The following is an 18,555-nucleotide window of genomic DNA, read 5'->3' on the forward strand; positions in this document are numbered from 1 at the left end:
CCCACTGCCTTGTGTTGTCTCTCTCTGATTGTCCTCTTCTGATCACTGCAGTCGGTTATGGGGTTGGAGTGCTGATGGGCTCTCGAAGCACCCACCTCCCTTTTCTCAGCCTAAGTCCACTCCCACCGCTCCCTCCCACAAGACTCTCAGGCGCCCTTCCTCTCCCAGGTAACCAGCTGCCCGCTAACCTTGTCCGGGCTGTCACAATATTATTGCCTTCCAGGGTCGTCTCAGGTCTTTGGGAAAGCCCCTGGCTTAGGGGAGCAGGAGTAGGGCCTTGGTGAGAAGCATGCGCCGGTGCGTGATCTCTGTTGAGCCCCACAAGTGCGGCTCCTGCCGTGTCACGGGGACAGATGACCATTTCATCAACTGACCAAATACATCAGCACCTACTGGAGCGAGCCTTTCGGCCCAGGCGGGGCCCCCAACCCCAGAAGGTGCCGGGGCAATGCCGTGCAGTCAAGGCAGGCAAGAGGGGCACAGTTTCCTTCATTTTCTTCTCAGGCAGACAGCGCCTTCCCCCCAAGAAGCAAATGAGACCTGCCCGTCTCAGACCATACCTGTAGCGCTCAGTCCCGCTGTTGACCGGGTGGACTGATTCCTTGCATGATGCACCATCGCGTGCTGATAGTCTGATCCAGGAGGGATCCAGAGGAGGAAGCCCCAGGAGGTGTGTTCACTGCTACATCTCACTGAGGTGCTCTTACCTCTAGACATGGGAGGGGTCGGTACCCTTAGAAGCCCCTGGTTGAATGCAACGAAGTTAATGAGTTTAGAAGGGAGTGGGGCTTCCTTCAGATTGGAGACAGGTGGCAAACCAGTGGGACAAAGTAGGGCCCAAGGATTCCTTTAGATACCTGCTTGCAGGTCCTTTGGGTGCGTATTACAGAGGTCCAAAGACCAGAGGACCCCTTCCCTCGAAATCTGAAACTACACGAACAGAGCATCGGACAGCCCAGCTGCCTTTGTACTGTGTGAAGTGAGTTTGTATCCTCTCAGAAGAAGGTCTTACTTCTAAAGGCCTCGTAGATAGCTTTTGCACAGAAGATTTATGTTTCTACTTTTGCCTACAGCACGGTGAGGCTGTACATTGTGACAAGTCAGCTAAACGTTTTAACAACACCTTTCTTTTGAAACTCTTAGAGCTCCAAAAGTGACTTCCCAAGTGTTCAGAGAATCCTATAATGACTGTTTCTAGACACACAAAGTTAGGAGAGGGCATGGCAACAATGTTGCCACTACTGTGGCCCTTGTTCATGAAGCATGGCACTGTACTCACTGTTTTTTAAAAAGGGTTAGCCAGGCCTCAAAGTAGAAGTCCTAGTTATTGCTGTCTCCCAGTGCACTGAGCTGTGTGCCCTGATGGGCAGAGCTTCACCGCCAGCCAGTCTTCCCAGCCAGCCACCAAGACCCTGTTTCTAGAATCGTCTTTCACACACACACAGTGACACAGCGAATGCTAATAAATACCCATAACTCGTGTTGACCAGCGGAGGGAGAGAGCATTGACAAGAGACTTTTACATTTAGAAAAACCCCATCAGTTACATAAAAATAGGAGGAAACCTTTGTCTCTCTGGTCTCTGCCAAAACTGTTGTGATCACATCACATGGAATGAGTGTCCCAATTCCATGCCCAGAGTCAGCGCCCTTCCCGGTGCAGATCACAACGGGGCGAGCCCAGATCTCTGTTCTGTCCCAGGGCCGGGTGACATGGCCTGACCTGCTGCTAGTAAATGTTGACCGACTGAGGAGCTCCTCCTCATCGAAAGAATTCTAAGGAAACCTTCTGGGGTCTCATCGCAGTGTTTGCGGGAGACCAGGAGCTGTCCTTCACCTGAAGGATTATGTCTCTGAGCCAAGACAAGACGGAGTACGGGGGCAGGTGGCAGACTGGGGTCCACCAAAGCAAAGCCTCCTCTGAGAAAGCCACTGCATCCCTCTGGCTCTGCTCTCTGATGGTCTGCTGGCCGGGGCCCCGGCGTCCTGGATTCCCCGAGGGCAGCGCTCACAGGGATTTCCTTTTTTCCCTACAAAACGAGGGCTCGTAGGCATCGATTTGGAAGAAAACAAATGCCAAGACGTGAACTAGCGAAGAGAGTAACGTTATCTGGTTGGCATTGGGGAAAAACACCGCTCTCCCTCACTGGGCGCTCATGGTGTTAGCTTCGTACCAAGGAGATACTTCAACCCTCAAGCTCCTGAGTCTAAAAGTGTCAGCACGGATTGGACTGGGTCACGCATGTGTATTCCTCACTATTGATTCAAAGTAAGAAGGAGGAACACTAACGGGCAGCATCCTTGATTGTCTTATTTTCAGACAAGGCTGCCATACTAATGCCAAAGTTCTCTGAACGGAAGTATTTCAAGACCGTTCAGGTTATGAATGATGTGATGAATGAGGTGGAAGATAACGTTATCTGAAGCGACATATGGAAAATAATATTGTGACATCCCTTAAAAAGCTGAACGTTCCGCCAGACTTGCTCTTATCCATCTGTCATTCTTTCCGTGTTTTTTTTTTTTTAACCTTTTTGCATGGGCTATGCTATTATTTTTGGTTGTTGTGATTAAAAGTATTTTAAGGCATCTTTTTACATCTCGTATACATATTTTTTGTTTGAGTCATACTCAGTCTTTATATATAAAAAATAGTGTACTGGCCAGATGTATAAATGCCTTTGCTCCCATGTAAGCTGGTATTATGGCTTTCTAGAAAGGAGGGGCAGGGACCCTCTGTGCTCCTTAGTCACGCTTTCCCCACATTAAAGGGGTGTTGCCTCATAGGCAACCTTATGAACTTAGCAGGGGTTGACATCTTAATTCCATTGAGGTATTTTGTTCCACTTCCCGTCGGCATGTACGTGGGGTTTTAGCGGCAAGCATGTTCATTCACATTTCTTTGTGTTTGCCGCCAGCGCCCATCTTTGAGTTGGCGTCTATTTTTGTGGACTCTTCCAAGTACAGTTGGGGTGTAGATTTCCTTTCATCAGAAAATAAGAAAGTTCTATCTGGCTGAGGTTTGCAGTTTTAGGCAAATAGCTCCCGTCTCTGAAGGGGACTTCCGGTGTCATGCTCCAGCAGGACTGGCCCAGCCGTAGAAGACCCGTGGACCGTTACAACCGTGGGCCAGTAGACATCTGGCTCCTCCCAAGTGAGAATGGTCCCCTTCGTATCTTGCTCATCTGCCTAAACCTGGTGGGGAGGGGGCTTAGTAAATATCGTTTGTTTGTAAGCTGCTGGAAACAGCCTCTTGAGAAGGCACAGGGTTGGTTGTGTCGTGCATAGGAGAGGTTCCTGCCAGCGAGGGTCCAGTTTCCATTACTTCTTTTGAAGAACGAAAGGTGGCGTGTCTTTTCGTCTTGAATGGTGTTGACGAATGCTTGCTTACACACACCCAAGGACACTTAGTGTCCCTAGCAATCCTCAGTATAGCTCAAGACTCCCTGGACGTTCACTTAGACCAGCTCATCTGAGCTTCTCTTCAAGTTTGCCTGAAACAGGTGACACTCAAACGAACGTAGTTGTTTTGACTTTGCCCCTGGTTGACTGTTGCTTCATGTTTTGCCTTCTTCATGCTGTGCCTTATCCTGTGCTTGTCCTCGATACTCTCAGTGAGGGACGGCCGTGGGCCCTGATCTCAGGACATGCTTCAGTGCACTCTCCAGACCTTTGAAAGGCTGCCTGTTGACAACCCCTCATGACACCCAAAGGCTTTTGGGGATTTTTGCTTAGTTTCCAGTTTTGCTCTGCTCAGCCAACTAAAGGAACAGTGGTTGACATCACTTTTCTGTAAGGGGCAAATATTTCCTGCTTTTAGAAATACTTCTAGACAGCCATGTAGGAATGTGACTCATCTGTGTAAGATCCGCTTTTATTATAAAACACAAAATAAAATGTCAGCACCTTGGAAGAGTTTGATATTCACAGCAAGCCCCTGGGTCAGATGGCACGGGAGACTGTCAGGAGCCCTTCAGTAGGGTAGATCTGACTTGGAATCGTTTTTGAATGTAGGGTTTTATTTCACACATTTCTAACCGGACAAGCGTTACGCAGTCTCATGAGGTCGTTTGCTTTGCCCCTCTGAAACTTGCTTGTGATACTGGCTTTATTTTGAAATGCCCGTCCCTCTTAATCTGTTTGTACATTTGAGACCAGTAACAACAGACTCCTTGTTTTCATCTTCAAGATATGAAAGTTATTTTTCCACTTTCATTACCTTGTGCATTGTCACCAATTGTCACCCTTTGAGTTCTTGCATTCTCGTGGTGATTNNACCGCTGATGTGATGTGTTCGGGGCCTGGTTTGACAAGGAACACGTGCAATTGTCCAGTGGTGGCGCTCTAACAGAAGGTGTCTCCTTTTCATTCCACCTCACCTAACGACCCACAACTGTGATTCTGCCTCACTCCATAAACTGTTGCAAGTAATTTAAGCCTCTGCCTCAGATTTATGCGTGTGCTTCAATTTAAGAAACACAATATCTTTTGATCCTTTAGCATGCTGGAGTATGATACAGAGAACCTGAACTCTGAGGAAATTTACAGTTCCCTGCGTGGAGTTACAGAAGCCATTGAAAAGTTTAGTTTTCGAAGCCAAGAGGATCTGAACGAGCCAATTAAGCGAGAAGGCAAAAAGGACTGTGATATTGTAAGTATCCCCAGGCTTACGGAAGACTGTCTTTCTTTCTTTCTTTCTTTCTTTCTTTCTTTCTTTCTTTCTTTCTTTCTTTCTTTCTTTCTTTCTTTCTTTCTTTCTTTCTTCCTTCCTTTCTTTCTTCCTTCCTTCCTTCCTTCCTTCCTTCCTTCCTTCCTTCCTTCCTTCCTTCCCTTCCCTTCCCTTCCCTTCCCTTTCCTTTCTTTCCTTTCCTTTCCTTTCCTTTCCTTTCCTTTCCTTTCCTTTCCTTTCCTTTCCTTTCCTTTTTCATTTTGTTTATTTCTGAGAAAGAGAGAGACAGCGTGAGCAGGGGAGGATCAGAGAGAGAGGGAGACACAGAATCTGAAGCAGGCTCCAGGCTCTGAGCTGTCAGCACAGAGCCTGATGTGGGGCTTAAACCCAAGAACCGTGAGATCATGACCTGAGCCAAAGTCGGATGTTTAACCGACTGAGCCACCCAGGCATCCCAGAGGACTGTATTTCAGTTAAAGAGACTGACCACGTGAATCCTGAACTGCATCACTATGTGTATCTTGTAGTTAGAATAGTATTATTTTAAGAGGCCCAAGGCAGCGTTATAAAATTTTGAGTGAACCTCAGCTCTCTTTATGAAGAATGCAAGCTAGCTTTCCCCCTCTGTTTGCCTTTGTTTCCTCCGGACATATTTTTGTTCCTGGGGTGCGATGAAAATAATAGACCTGCAGCAGACACCAGCGTGGCTCTCTGGGGCTCTATCCCCTGCAGTGGCTGGCGGATCGGTGGGAAGCGGTGGTGCGGCCGGAGTGCTCGGGCTCAGTCCTGACGAGTCTCGCCAGGCCGGTCTCAGGGCCCAGGAAGGGTCAGCAGGAGAGGTGCTGGCACCCTCGGAGCTGCGTGAAACAGGGGTCGAGGGTCAGATAGGAGGGTGGGCCTGGAGGAAGCAGAGAGGCGGCAGCGGGCCTGTCGTGTTGGTGGCGAGGTTTGGGGAACGGCACGCACACCGAGGAGACGTCCTGCCGGTGTCCTACCACACCCGGGGATCACCGGAGGGTCTTGGAAGGATTTTTAACCAGGGACGTGGTATGGAAGCTTGCTGTCACTCTGCGACCTGGAGGAGGTAGGGCTGGACAAGGCACAGCTGAAATACAAGAGCCTAAAATCTCTGGCTCAGGCTACTAAGCACGGTTGCCATTCAGTTCAGTGAGATCGTGTCACAGGAGGAGGAAACATGTATGTTAACGCCTTTGGAACCTAATTCAGTGGTGAGTGTATGTGACCTGGGGGACACGGAGTACCCAAGCAGACATACTCCTCCAGCCTTTGCAGATACCAGTCTGCACTTGGGGCTGGCCGTTTGGGCTGGAGAGGGAGAGTCAGGAGACGTTGACTAGTTGCTTGATGATAACTAAAAAATGAGTGAAATCAGCCAATAAAGGGTAAGGACAGAATCCTAAGGAGCATCAACACCAAGGGAAAGAAGGAAGAAAAGGAGTTGGAAGAAAAGCTACAGGTTACTACCTGGGAGACCAGGATAGTGGGGTCTCAGAGAGTTTAAGGGACTCTTTGGGGAAGAGCCTTGTAGCCAAAGAGGCCATGCTGCCAAGAGAGGGATCCGTCAGATGTGACAGGAAAGGGCACCACTGGGCTTTGTTTTTTTTTTGTTTGTTTGTTTGTTTGTTTGTTTTTTACCATCTGCATCAGGTATTGTATTTTAGCTGAAAATACATAAAACACATGTATTCACCATTGTTTTGATGTAGAGCCAAGCCCTGTTCTTGGAGCACGGGCCCACTGTTTGGACTGCCATGTTCTTAAATTTTACACATCGTCATGGTCTCCAGTTTCCAGAGCTGGTTTCTTCTGGGAGCCCAGTGGATCTTGTGAGCAGTGTGCAGAGAAGAGCCGAGAGCGGAAACCACATTGCAGTGGGTTAAGGAGCAGCTTGAGTAGCAAACTAGGCATCGAGGAGGGATCACTGGGGACCTTTTCCCTGGGGAGACCGGACCCATCTGAATGCAGATGGGACCAGTGAGAACAAGAATGTGGATGATGCCGTGGCAGGGCGTGGGTGATTGTGGACACGGGTCCCCGAGGACATGCCAGGGGGTGCAGTCTGGGCCCTGGTGGCATTGGCTGGGAAGCAGGGTGGGCTGGGGTGATTTGGGGCACTCCCACTGACCACTCCCACTTTCTGTGGGCAGAAAGAGGTTGGCCTGACTCCAGGGTTCGGCTGTGGTGAGGATGGAAAAGGGCTCCAGAGCACCTGTGGGGAGTGAGGGCTCCAGTTAGGCACACCGAAGCCCTGCTGGGAACAGGAGAGGCCCTAAGAGAAGCTGGATGCTTTGGTGTATATTTTTCTGCTTCTTTGTATGTATTTACGCATCTGTACGCTCAGAGAGGCGTGTAGCATGTAGATATTTATGCATCTGTACACTCAGAGAAGTGTGTAGAGTGTGTCTGTTTCTCACGGGAGTGCTGTCCTGGCGGCCCCCCTGCTGAGCCCTGCGTATGAGCTCTGTCCCTGTCTGCATTCTTCTGTGGGGGTTTTTATGGCTGGGTCAGAATTCGTCACATGGATGCCACAGTCACGTCCTCAGTGCCCTGTTTTGGGACATTTGAGTGGTTTCCACTGTGTCAAAGCATAAAAGTTCCTTGGTGAAGTAGAAAGGGGCGAAGCTTGTTGCTGAGTGGAGGTGGTGAGCGAGGCACGGAAGGCTTGTGGTTGGGATTGGCAGGACGCGGTGTGGGAGCCCCGAGGCCAGACAGACAGAGGGCACCTTGAGGGGATGAAGTAGAAACTGAGTTGTTGAACAGGTTGGAAACTGGCAATCTTCGCTGCCGATGGCCAGAGTGTGAGGGAAGCTGGGCTGGGTAGGAAAGTACATTACGTGTGAAAGACTCAGGAGCCAGCATCTTTTGGCTTGGTAAGTGGCCCAGTGTATAAGACAGCCTTCCACTAGGACGAGTGTCAGATCCCCTGGGAAGGTCGTTCCCCAAGCCGGGATGCACACATTCACGCACAGGAGAAAGTCCTTCCTGATGGGTGATTACAGAAATGCAACAAACATACATTTGAGGCTCCGCTTTATTTCTGAACTGTTCCGCTTTGCTTCATCAGGTAGAAATTAGAATATTTAATGCTTTGGAATATAAGGAACCGGTGTACTATTGGTGGAATGGGAACTTGATACAGTTGCTTGGAGCTTAGTAACATTATATTTTGCCTAAGTGGTTTTAAGTTTCATATCCTTTATCAAGTAATATAACTTTTGACAATCCATGCTAAAGAACAAATGCAGCAACAGGTAAGAAAGGTATTACTGTTACAGTGTAGTGTATTTCAGGTTCTCTATGATAGCAAGAAACAGAAACGTTAAAAAACAACAACAGTAGATAGTAGCAAGAGCTGTCCTTTGAGCATAGAGACCCACCGTGAGACTCACATGTGCCCAGGGACGCTCTGCCTGGACACAGAGCTCTCCATTCGAGAGATGAGGGACCAGCTCACCTTATCATGGGGAGCGTATACAGGGAGTTCGTGGCCGGCCCGCGAGGAGGGCGGCAGGCTGCAGTGCTGGCACATGAGGTGTCTGCAGACACGCTCAGGGGCACCTGGGGGCTCAGTCTGTTGGGCATCCGACTTCAGCTCAGGTCATGATCTCACAGTTTGGGAGTTCAGGCCCCACGTCGGGGCCTCCTTCGGATTCTGTCTCCCTCTCTCGCTGACCTTCCTCCACTCATTCTCTCTCTTCCTCTGTCTCTCAAAAATAAACATTTTAAAAACCTTTTACAAAAATGTTTACGTAAAAAGTCACCACCACATACAAAACAGACTTGACACGTAAATTAACAGACTTTGCATGTAAATTAGCGAGTGGAGAGGGGAAAACGTAGGCATGTTCAGTTCCTGCTGAGGCGCTTTATAAGTTAGGTGTTTGTAGGTTGAAATCCTAGGAACTATCCTTTCGTCAGCAGCCAGATGTGCAGGGAGAGCTCCGGCTCTCCTAATATTTGTGAAAACGTAAGGGAAGAGCATGTTAAAAGTCCTAAAAAGGAACTGACTGTGTGCTGTGCCTCAGGTGTCCCGTGATGGTGGGGTGGTGTCGCCCGCCACGGAGGGCCGAGGAGGCAGCGACGCGGTGGAAGGCGGCAGGACGGCCCTGGATAACAAGACGTCCCTCCTCAACACCCAGCCTCCACGCGCCTTCCCTGGGCCGCGGGCGCGGGACTACAGCCCCTACCCCTATGCGGACACCATCAGCACCTACGACAAGACGGCCCTGAAGGAGGCCGTGTTTGACGATGACATGGAGCAGCTGCGAGATGGTTTGTCTTTCTTGGCTCGATTACCCCCGCCCCCTATCCCAGCATGTTCCCCTGGGGCTCTCTCGAGTCAGGGTGGCTCTGGGCCTGGAGGGCAAACGGAAAGGCAGACCGTCACTTGTGTGGCTGCCGACTGAGCTCCCGCCATGCACTGAAGCATGGAAGGCACGGCTGGGCCCGCAAGCACGCACACACAGCCCCTGCCTTCTGGACGCTGGCAGCCTGCTCGTGGAGGTGGTCCTGAAAGCAGGCCCCACACGCTGGCCTCACCTTGCGGCTGCACACCACACTTCTGTGCAGCGAAGGAGGGTCAGCTGTGCCCCTCGGGGAAGGAACGAGGGCCTGAGCGGAGGTCAGAAGTGCCGGGGGAGTCACAGTCAGTGGACAGGGAGCAGGGGCCCAAGCCCTCCCAGCACAGGCTCGACGTCCGTGTGTGCTATCCCGGCCCTGTGCTGTGAAACAAAGGCCCTGGGGCACCGCTGGGGGACCCCCCCCCCTTTCTCCCACACCGACATTTTAACCGGGCCTTCTCGCAGCTGCTGTGCTTGACGTCTGCCTTGTCGCTCCAAGACGGGCTCTGGCGTCTGCTGAGCTCCTGCACTCCCATGTGCTTGCAGCTCACCTGTGTTCCATATGTACGTATATATCTACCGAGACAGAAGGGATTATTCCCATTTCACAGGTTAAGAAACTAATATTCAGAGGGTTTTAAGTTACTTGCCCCAAGTGTAACCTGCTTGGCACTAACAGGACCAGCCTGATGTGTGCTTTGTTTTCGGGCACTTGTGTTAAGACCAGTGTCCGTTACTGAGGAACAAGTGAGTTAAGCATGCATTGGTATGATGGTGTTTTTATCTGGAACTTAATTTGTTCTTTTTTCACCTGATTGTCACATTCACGTAATAGTCATTTTTAAAAAATTGTATGTGTGTGTCGGTTTGTTTCCAAGCCTTTTGTTTTGTTTGTGAGTTTTGAATGAAGAATTAAAATCAGCACCCTAAATTAGAACTCTAAACAGTTAGCATTTACTGTGTGTCATGAAGTGTAGAGCTTGCTGGGGACACGGAGGCAAATGAGACACAGTCCCTGGCCTCAGAACAACTCATGGCCTGTCAGAGAAAAAGGACTTAACACAGTGGCACTAGAAAGAGGGGGTGCCATGCTAGAGCAGATGCTGGTTTCCGTGGGGCGCCTGCCTGGCTTATTGCAGAGCGCGTGACCCTTAATCTCAGGGCATGAGTTCAAGCCCCGTGTTGGGCGTGGAGCCTACTTTAAAAAAAAAGATGAAGAAGGGAGAAAACTGTGGTCTCACAATGGATCAGACAGTGATGGGACCCTAACACAGAAGTGAAGTCCCGCAGTCATATGAAAGCACATGTCCTGGCAGTTCGTTGTGGGTGGCCGGTGGGTAGTGGCTAGTACGTTCCAGGGCAACCCCAGGGTCTGTGTACTGGGCCCTAGGCTATTGGCTGGTGCTTACTATGAACTGCACTTTCTAGGAGTAGTGGGCTGTTTCCTTTTATTGTTCATAGAATCGACACATCATTTAACTTACCCATTTGTTGGTCTTGTTAAAGATGGAACAGAGATTGGAGTGTTGGTAGTTACGTATTTACCAACTGCATAAAAGGCTTACTAAACTTACTCAGCTTACGTCAAGCTTACCAACTTACTAAAGGCTTCAAGAGAAAGTGGGAAGGCAGGGGGGAAATGATTGAGTTCTTTAACATTTCAGACTTCCTGTGTGTTTGTTTTCTTGCACTTCAGAAGCTAAAAAAAAAAAGTATACAAATTTAAGTAGTTCCTGATGATTTGTCTTTGCCTTTTCCTCCTTTCTGTCGAAAGGAACTGTTCAGAGTTGGGGTGTGCTAAATGTTCATGGAAAGAGACAGGACAGGTCTTTGATGATTGAAGTCCTTTTGCTAAGTGGTTTTGGCACGTTGTGTAGTCTGCAGACAGTCCACGCATTGTCTAAGCACCTTGGTTAGTATTTGTTTGCTGTGCTGGTTACTAAGCCCTGGATACTTGGGAAGGGAAGGAATGCCAGAGAATCAGACGGGTCAGTGAGGAGGGCCTGGAGGAGAATGTGCGCACGTCAGCGGGTGTGACCGCGGGAGGGGACTGTCCAGCGGTGGCCTGACTTAGAGCTGCTGCAGTGGAGAGAAAGTCGGGGGAAGGGACTTTCAGATGACTTCTCCTGCTTGTCTGAACCAGAGTGGGGAAAGGTGGTGAGGGAGGGTAAGGGTGCTGATACTGGTACTTGACACCTGTTCCCGCATCTCTGTTTTTTCATATTTGGTGCGACGGCCTGCTGAGGGTGTCAAAAGCGGGCAGCAAAGAGGGTGCAGGGCCTGGGAGGGGTGATGGAGGAGGGGCCGCCTCTGGGAGAGCGGAGAGCAGGCAGAGGGCATGTCCACGGCCGAGTCCTTGTGAGGTGACTCGTCCCTTGCCGGTGTCTCTCCAGTGCCCATCGACCACTCTGACTTGGTGGCTGACCTTCTGAAAGAGCTGTCCAACCACAACGAGCGGGTGGAGGAGCGGAAGGGCGCCCTGCTGGAGCTGCTCAAGATCACGCGGGAAGACAGCCTGGGCGTCTGGGAGGAGCACTTCAAGACCATCCTGCTCCTGCTGCTGGAGACGCTCGGAGACAAGGACGTGAGGCGCCTTCCTCACCCTTCCCCCTTCCCATGGGACGGGCCGTTTAGTCCCGTTCTGCTTGCCCGTGGCTTCAGCTTGGCTTTCCGTATTGCGCCCACTGTCGACATGAACACATTTCCCCAGTATTTTCTGAGCACCGGTTAGCGAGGCCGTGTTTCTGGCAGAGACAGGCCCCATTCCTAGCTTGCGTCTGTGCTTGCTTGTTCTGAACTGGGTTTGCAGGAGCTGCAGGGAGGCGTGTGCCTGCCTCATGTTACCATGTTGAGCACAACGTTTCTTACACCTTTGTTAGCATGGAACGGTTTTTTACAGTGAGGTTTCTTCCTGTGTGAGTTTTAGATTTCATGCGTAACTGAGAAATAGAGACGTTCAGTTTTTACAAGACCCCCTGGGTGCTGCCTTCCTGGGCATTCTGTGCAGGTTCAGCCGGCACATGGGAGCAGTGCCGGTAATTTTAACTGGCTCAGCAAGAAATTCTAGAGCACAGATTATGGTCTGTTATCTTCTGTTATTTTTTAAATAAAAAGTCCTCTTCACACTGTGACACGTGAATGTGACCGGCGAGGAATTTGTGCCGTGGCCCGGTCCGTAATCCACACTGGGCACCACGCAGGTGGCTGCTAAAGCGGGAGGTAACCTAGTCAGAGCCCTGCATTCTCCCGTCCGTGCGTGGTGCCTTACGCGGAGCAGCAGCAAACACTGGGAATTATCTGAATGAAGCTGTAGAAGTAAAGTTCCACCTCCGCATCGGGCTTTGTGGAGGCTGCGGAAAGGACGAAGTAGGTGTGATGAAGAACTCCAGGGCAGGACGGGTGGATTTTGAGGAAGCTCTGCACAGCCCACGGTAGAGGTCACTCTCGGGGTCACGGTGGTGGGGACTTTGACGGAGGACGCGTGGCGGGGGGCAGGCGAGTGTCGTGGTGACTGTGATTTCTTTCCTATGCTCCAGGTTAGTGTTGTGGCGGGGGGGGGAGTACAGATGGAAGGACAGTGATGGAGGTGACCCCCTTCCAGCCTGCTGGGCTGGATCCACCCCTTTGGGAGGTGAAGTGATGGCAGTAGGGAGCGAGCGGGTAGACAATGCATCAGTGTGCAGGTGGTCCAGGCGAGTGACAGAGAATTAGGAAGCACTCAGTTTGGTGCAAACCCACCTGCTTTTAGTGAGATTAGGAGCCTGTTTGGAACGGTTTTCCTTCCAGACAGTGCAGCTTGGGCCTCAGACCCCTCGAGGCGAGTGCACAGGACCCTCGGCCACGACCTTATCACGCAAAAGGTCGGAAGTGAAGATGGGTCCATGGCTGCCACACAGGCCTTGTTGATGGAGTGGCTAGATGTGTGTTACCTGTTCTTTACCAAGGGTAATTTGCTACCTGCACCTCAGAAAAGCTGGGAACCCTCCAGGAGACTGATAATGACCTTAGATGTATCGTCCTCATTCGGTCTCACGTGGCCCTCTTTTGGCTCATTCCAGACACCGCCATCAGGGCCCTCCTGGACGCTGGGCCCTGGGAGTGTCCGTGCAGGCATAGCGCCTGCCTCTCGCCGCTGGCTACCTGAGCCTGTGCCTCAGAAGCAGCGTGACCACTGTCCGGTGCCAGCCGGGTGCCAGGGGGTGCGAGCCCGGCTGCCTGGTGTTGCTGCCTACTGCATTAGGGAAGCACTGGGGGTAGTTGCTGATGTCTTCCCTTCCTTGTGTGCCACAGCATTCCATCCGGGCGCTGGCATTGAGAGTTCTACGGGAAATTCTGAGAAACCAGCCCGCAAGATTTAAAAACTACGCCGAGCTGACGATCATGAAGACTCTGGAAGCCCACAAAGACTCCCATAAGGAGGTAAGCCAGGCCTCTGGCCCCGGAGCCGAGTAAACGGGTCTGGGGGTGCAGTGAGGCTGTGGGAAGACAGGAGTACGCAGCCTGAGACAAGGAGTCGCTCCCTTCGGGGAGTGGGAGGGTGCCTGGGTGGCTGAGTTGCTTAAGCGTCCAACTCTTACTCAGGTTGTGATCTCATGGTTCAGGAGTTCAAGCCCTCCATGGGGCTCTCTGTCAGCGTGGAGCCTGCATGGGATTCTCTCTATGCGCCTCCCCTGCACGCACACACACTCTCTCTCTCTCAAAATAAGTAAACATTAAAAAAAATGTTAAAGAGAAAAAAGGAGTCGCTCCCTTAGAGCTTGGCTCAGGCTGTGGTGCAGGGTGGCAATCCCAGTGGCAGCCGAGCCCAGGTGCTGTCAGGGCCTGGTGCCACTTGGTAGCTTCCTGACTTCCTTTCTACATGTATAGGCCTGATGGGTCCCTCAGGGATTTCCTGGTCGGTGGTTCCCAGTCACTGTGGTCAGAAGGAGGGGTCTGCCCTTTCCTGGGGGCACTCGGCACCTGCCAGACCAGTGTTGGGCAGTCGAGGCTGGCTCGGGAGACAGACGTGCCTCCTTGCTCCACGACCTCGGACAGGTGCTTTCGGCTTCCGAGTCTCACTGTCCTTGTGGATAAGGTTAGAGGTGGATGTTGTCACAGTTCTTGCGAGAATTGAGTGACACGGCCAGTGATGACAGAGGTGCTACATATGCCACGGCTGTCTTCCTCCCTCCCCTGCCTTCCCCTCTCAGTTGCCCCCTCTGCACGATCGGGACGAGTGGAGGCAGCCGTGTCCTGCCTCTCCCCCTCACTCGCGAATGTGTAAAATGCTAACCACCTGCCCTGGCACCTCGGACGCCCACCGGAGAGCTGGAACAACGTGTCTCTGTGCCCCACACGCTTACAACAGGCCCCGAGGACACTCAGGAAGTCATCGGCCCATTGCTCACTGCAGCGTTCAGGCCCCGGGGCTCCCCAGTCCTCCCAGTGCCTAGGGACCGACAGAACAGTGAAGTCCGTCACACCTTTCCAGTCAGGGGCCCTGTGGGAGCCAGAACTGTACACCTAGAGCTTTAGAAAACTTGCATGGGTTTTCCAAGTGACACATAACCACTTGTTCAGTTGAGTCCGTGGCTCAGTGTGACTCTTGTGAGCACATTCCTGGATTAAGGGAATGGCAAGAATACGTCAGCAAAGAATCTGGACCCTAAATCGTGGTGTTTCTCTGTTTCGCAGTTTATGTGGCTGCCAGATGGGGACAGGGCGATCACGGACTTGGCAAGGGCAGGGGGGTCATGCTCTGTGCAGGCCTCTCCACCTGAGTGTTCGCACAGCATAGGCTCCTGAGCTGATAGATGTGCTTTTAAACCGTTAACGCTTCGAAAATCTGGCTTCGCCGTGTGCTAGTGCACACCACTCCTGTTGGAGCAGAACACGTGAGCTGGTGTGGTCAGCGCTGTTATTCTTGCGTGTGGGGGGGGGGGCCAGGAAATGCCACCATCTGTCCGGCGATGCGTGGCAGTTGTGGGTGGGACCAGGACATGAGGCAGGTTGTGTGTCTCTTAAGGGGCAGCCGGCCCAGCATGTACATTTTATTTAGTTACTTATTTTTAAGCCTAACAGCTGCTGCTTAAATACCTGATGAAAAAGTGAAGTAAAATTGATTGTTTTCTTGCACACGTCTGATGCTGGTTGTGTCCTCTGGAGAGAACCCGTGGGAACGTGGCATCAAGGTGAAGCTCAGCCCTCCGGGTGTGTGGCACTGACTGTCCCCTTGGAAGGTGTCTGTGTCTAAAGCTGGCTTCCTGATCTTAAACTTTTGAGACTTCGCCAGTGGACCCTACAAAGTACGAGTGAGCAGAATTAGATAATCCATTTCTCACTGAGCTGTTTTCTGGAGGGATCTTGTTTTTAGGGGTGTTTTTCCTCCTTCAAAATGAGAAATTCAGTAGAGAAAGTTCTTTGGCGTGAGGTCCTTTAAATTGCCTGAGGGACAGAAGCAGAAAGTACCTGTTGCTTAAACTTAACAGCCCGCAGGTGTCACCTGGGACCCCTAACCCAGGGTCCCCGCGCTACTGTTGTCACTGATCACCTGATCGCTCTGGCGGGGAAAGCACCCTGCCCGGAGGAAGGGAGGGCCCTACTGGCAGGCCTGCCCTGCTTTGCCTACTTTCACACCCACCTTGAGTGCCCTTGTATGTCCCTGGTGGAACTTCATGCTGTCACTTGGCCGGAAGCCCCTAACCTCAGGCACGTGTGCGTGCATAGGGTTTAGGTATGGTTTTTTGGTTTTTCTTCTGTTACAAAATTCTTGTCGTTTTTCTCTTCTTTTACCCAGACTATCCCCATCCATTCCCTGTTTTTGTTCTGTAGGGCAGAATAGTTGGACACACATCCGGTTTGTGCTGTGGCCATCTTGTTGGCATAGACTGTTTATTGCACACGGTGTTTCTCTAGTTGTTATGTTTTCTCATCACTACAGTCAGACGTGGTTCTGAAATTTATTGGGAAGGATCTAAAATGTTTTGAAACCCAGTGTCTGTATCAGTCATGCAGAGCAGGGTCCACTCCCAAAGCATATTCATTCCGTTGAGCCCTCCTGGAACTGCCCTCCCTTAGGGCACAGACAGAACCCAGGCTTCAGCAGGACCCGGCAGGCTGACCCCGGCTGCTCTGAGACCTTAGCCCCCCGCCATCCCTCCTTGCCCACCATGGCGGTGGCCACACCATGGCGCACACTGTTGAGTGGCTCTGGGACAGTAGCGGATAGGGACAGCTTACCGAAATGCCATTTCTAGAAGTTGAAATTTGTCATAAAAGCTCTTAGGGGAGATGACTAGGGCAGGGCTAATGGGAAGACAGCTTATTTTCTCATCCTGTAAGCCCCAATGTGTGTTCTCAGGGAACCGTGCATGGAAAACATGTTTGTTGACTTGGAAATGTACCAGGCACCAGATCTCGCTCCGACGACCGCACCTTAAGGTGACACAGACCTGGTAGCACCATAGAGGATTTGGATACCAACATAGACGTTTCTGTTGAAGAAGTTGGTGTTTGTCTGCTAAGACACGGTTTCGTGTTCCTTATTTGAATAAGTACATCTCCTTCGTTATCTAAATCCTCCTTTTTACCTGTTTAGTAAACACTGTTACCAAGTGTCAGTGTGTCCTGGTGAAGTCACCAGGTTTGCGGCAGTGTTTGCTTATAGCAGTCTTCAAGGCCAAGGACTGCTTAGTGACCTTAGAAAGCGAGTCAGTGGTGCAGATGTGATTCCAGGGTCAGCACGGGCTCCGCCTCCTGAGGCGGAAATCTGGTTCCCAGCCCACCACGTGTGCCCTGCCCAGCTGTGTGTCATGCCTCGTCACCTCTGGGTGAGCCTGCCCCAAAGCTTGACCGTCATGAGACCCCCCCAGGCAGGACAGTGTGGAGACAGTTGTACGCTGTATGAATGTTGCCATGGGACAGTGTGTTCGACATCCTTACCTGTTCGGAGGCACCTGGTTCTCGGTAAGCCGTTGGCACACGAGTCCTGAACCATGTTGTCCACACTTCACGCGAGAACTGCTGTTGATCCCAGTCACTGCATCTCACACAGAGTCCCCGAAATGGGGACATGCTTGGTGTTTCCTTAGACTTGAGGGAAGCATGAACTCTGTGCCTTGAAGATGTTCTGGAATTGAGGTGTTTGTTTGCTTGTTTTTGAGAGAAAGAGGAGAGAAAGTGCATGCGAGCACATAAGCTGGGGAGGGACAGGAGGAGAGAGAGAGAGAGAGAGAGAGAGAGAGAGAGAGAGACCCAAGCAAGCTCCAGGCTCCAGAGCCCGATGCGGGGCTCGATTCCAAAACCCTGGGGTCATGACCCGAGCTGAAATCGGGAGTCGGACACTGACCTGACTGAGCCTCCCAGGTGTCCCTATAATTGGAACTTTTTGATCATTGGGTGTAGTAGCTTTTTCTGACCTTGGCCACGTGAGTGAATATTCAGTTATATTTGTCTATTAAAGGAAGGAAACGCGAGCATCATTTCGTGTCCAGTACTGGGTCACCAAGTGTTCCTTCATCTGGGTGTTTAAGACGTCAAAAGTCCAGCCTCAGGCAATTTGACTTTTGGAGGGAATTCGCAAATGAATATAAAACAACCATTGTTCGTTTTTAGGGGCTTTCTTTTTAAATCTGAGAAAGTTAACTTTATATTCTAGGACTATAAGGAATTAGAAGTAAAACTAACCCAGAATTATTTTAAAAATAAAAGAGAGCATTTCAGGGACTGGTTTTCCGGGTTCTGCTTCATCCTGCTGGTATGAGGCGTTCTGTGCAGGCCTCTTGGGTCCTGGCCAGGGAAGAGTGGTGGTGTGTCAGAGGGAAGACATTTTGTTTTAGCAAGCTGACAATTCTCCTTCAAATACTGATAAAAGTCACTGTCCGACCATGACTTAACCAGCCTCCTGTCTTTTGGGATGGTCCTTAGAAGCCTCCCGGGGCAGTGACCACTACCATGACCACATGTTCATGGTTCTGGAGAACAATGCATTGTGTGAACCTGGAGAAATTACTTCACCTCTCCTGGACCTTGGGTTCTCTTATCTGTTAGCCTAGGGAGTGGACTAGATGATTATCTGTGTCTCATCCAGCCTTGATGTGCTAGAAGTTGCTATTAAGTAACAAACCTACGTTCACAGGTCCTAAATATCCAACTTTCCACCCCCGAGCCCGATCTTGGGATGTGGCTAGAAACCCCATTTCCTTTGCACGTTTTTGCTCTTTTTAACAGAAAGGCAAAAACCAGAATCCTGCGTAATCCTTTAAAGGTTGAAAGTTGCTGAGCCGACAGTCTGACACTAAGAGCACAAACTCTGGTAAATGTTTTATTATTGGAGGCAGGAGGCTGGAAGTGGGGGCCAGGGCTCCAGGCGTCAAGGAGCTCATGGTTTCTCGAGGTTAGAGCAATGTGCGGCCCAGGGTGAGATGCGCAGGGGGTTTGGAGCTGGCGGGAGGGGCCCAGGGTGAGACGTGGGGGGCCTGAAGGTGCTGCAGGGCTGCAGGGTGAGATGCGTGGGGGGTCCAGAGCTGCTGGAAGGGGGCAGGGTCAG

At 51.1% G+C, this 18,555-nt stretch overlaps 1 protein-coding gene across 20 annotated transcripts in view; it reads left to right on the forward strand.

Annotated features, from left to right (window-relative positions):
- The window catches only part of CLASP1 (cytoplasmic linker associated protein 1), a 269,221-nt gene that overhangs the window by 234,626 nt on the left and 16,040 nt on the right, over positions 1 to 18,555 (forward strand). For 19 of the 20 annotated variants that reach the window (XM_077755273.1, XM_077755291.1, XM_077755272.1 and 16 more), the window contains 4 exons: positions 4,500 to 4,650; positions 8,715 to 8,961; positions 11,423 to 11,613; positions 13,320 to 13,448. In XM_077755273.1, the coding sequence (XP_077611399.1) occupies positions 4,500 to 4,650; positions 8,715 to 8,961; positions 11,423 to 11,613; positions 13,320 to 13,448 (718 nt within the window). Of the gene's footprint in view, positions 1 to 4,499; positions 4,651 to 8,714; positions 8,962 to 11,422; positions 11,614 to 13,319; positions 13,449 to 18,236; positions 18,405 to 18,555 lie in introns of those variants that run through there. The other variant, XM_077755289.1, reaches the window with a different exon arrangement.

The sequence above is a fragment of the Crocuta crocuta genome, unplaced genomic scaffold (genome assembly GCF_008692635.1).
Source record: "Crocuta crocuta isolate KB4526 unplaced genomic scaffold, BGI_CrCroc_1.0 scaffold548, whole genome shotgun sequence".
NCBI classification, from domain to species: domain Eukaryota; kingdom Metazoa; phylum Chordata; class Mammalia; order Carnivora; family Hyaenidae; genus Crocuta; species Crocuta crocuta.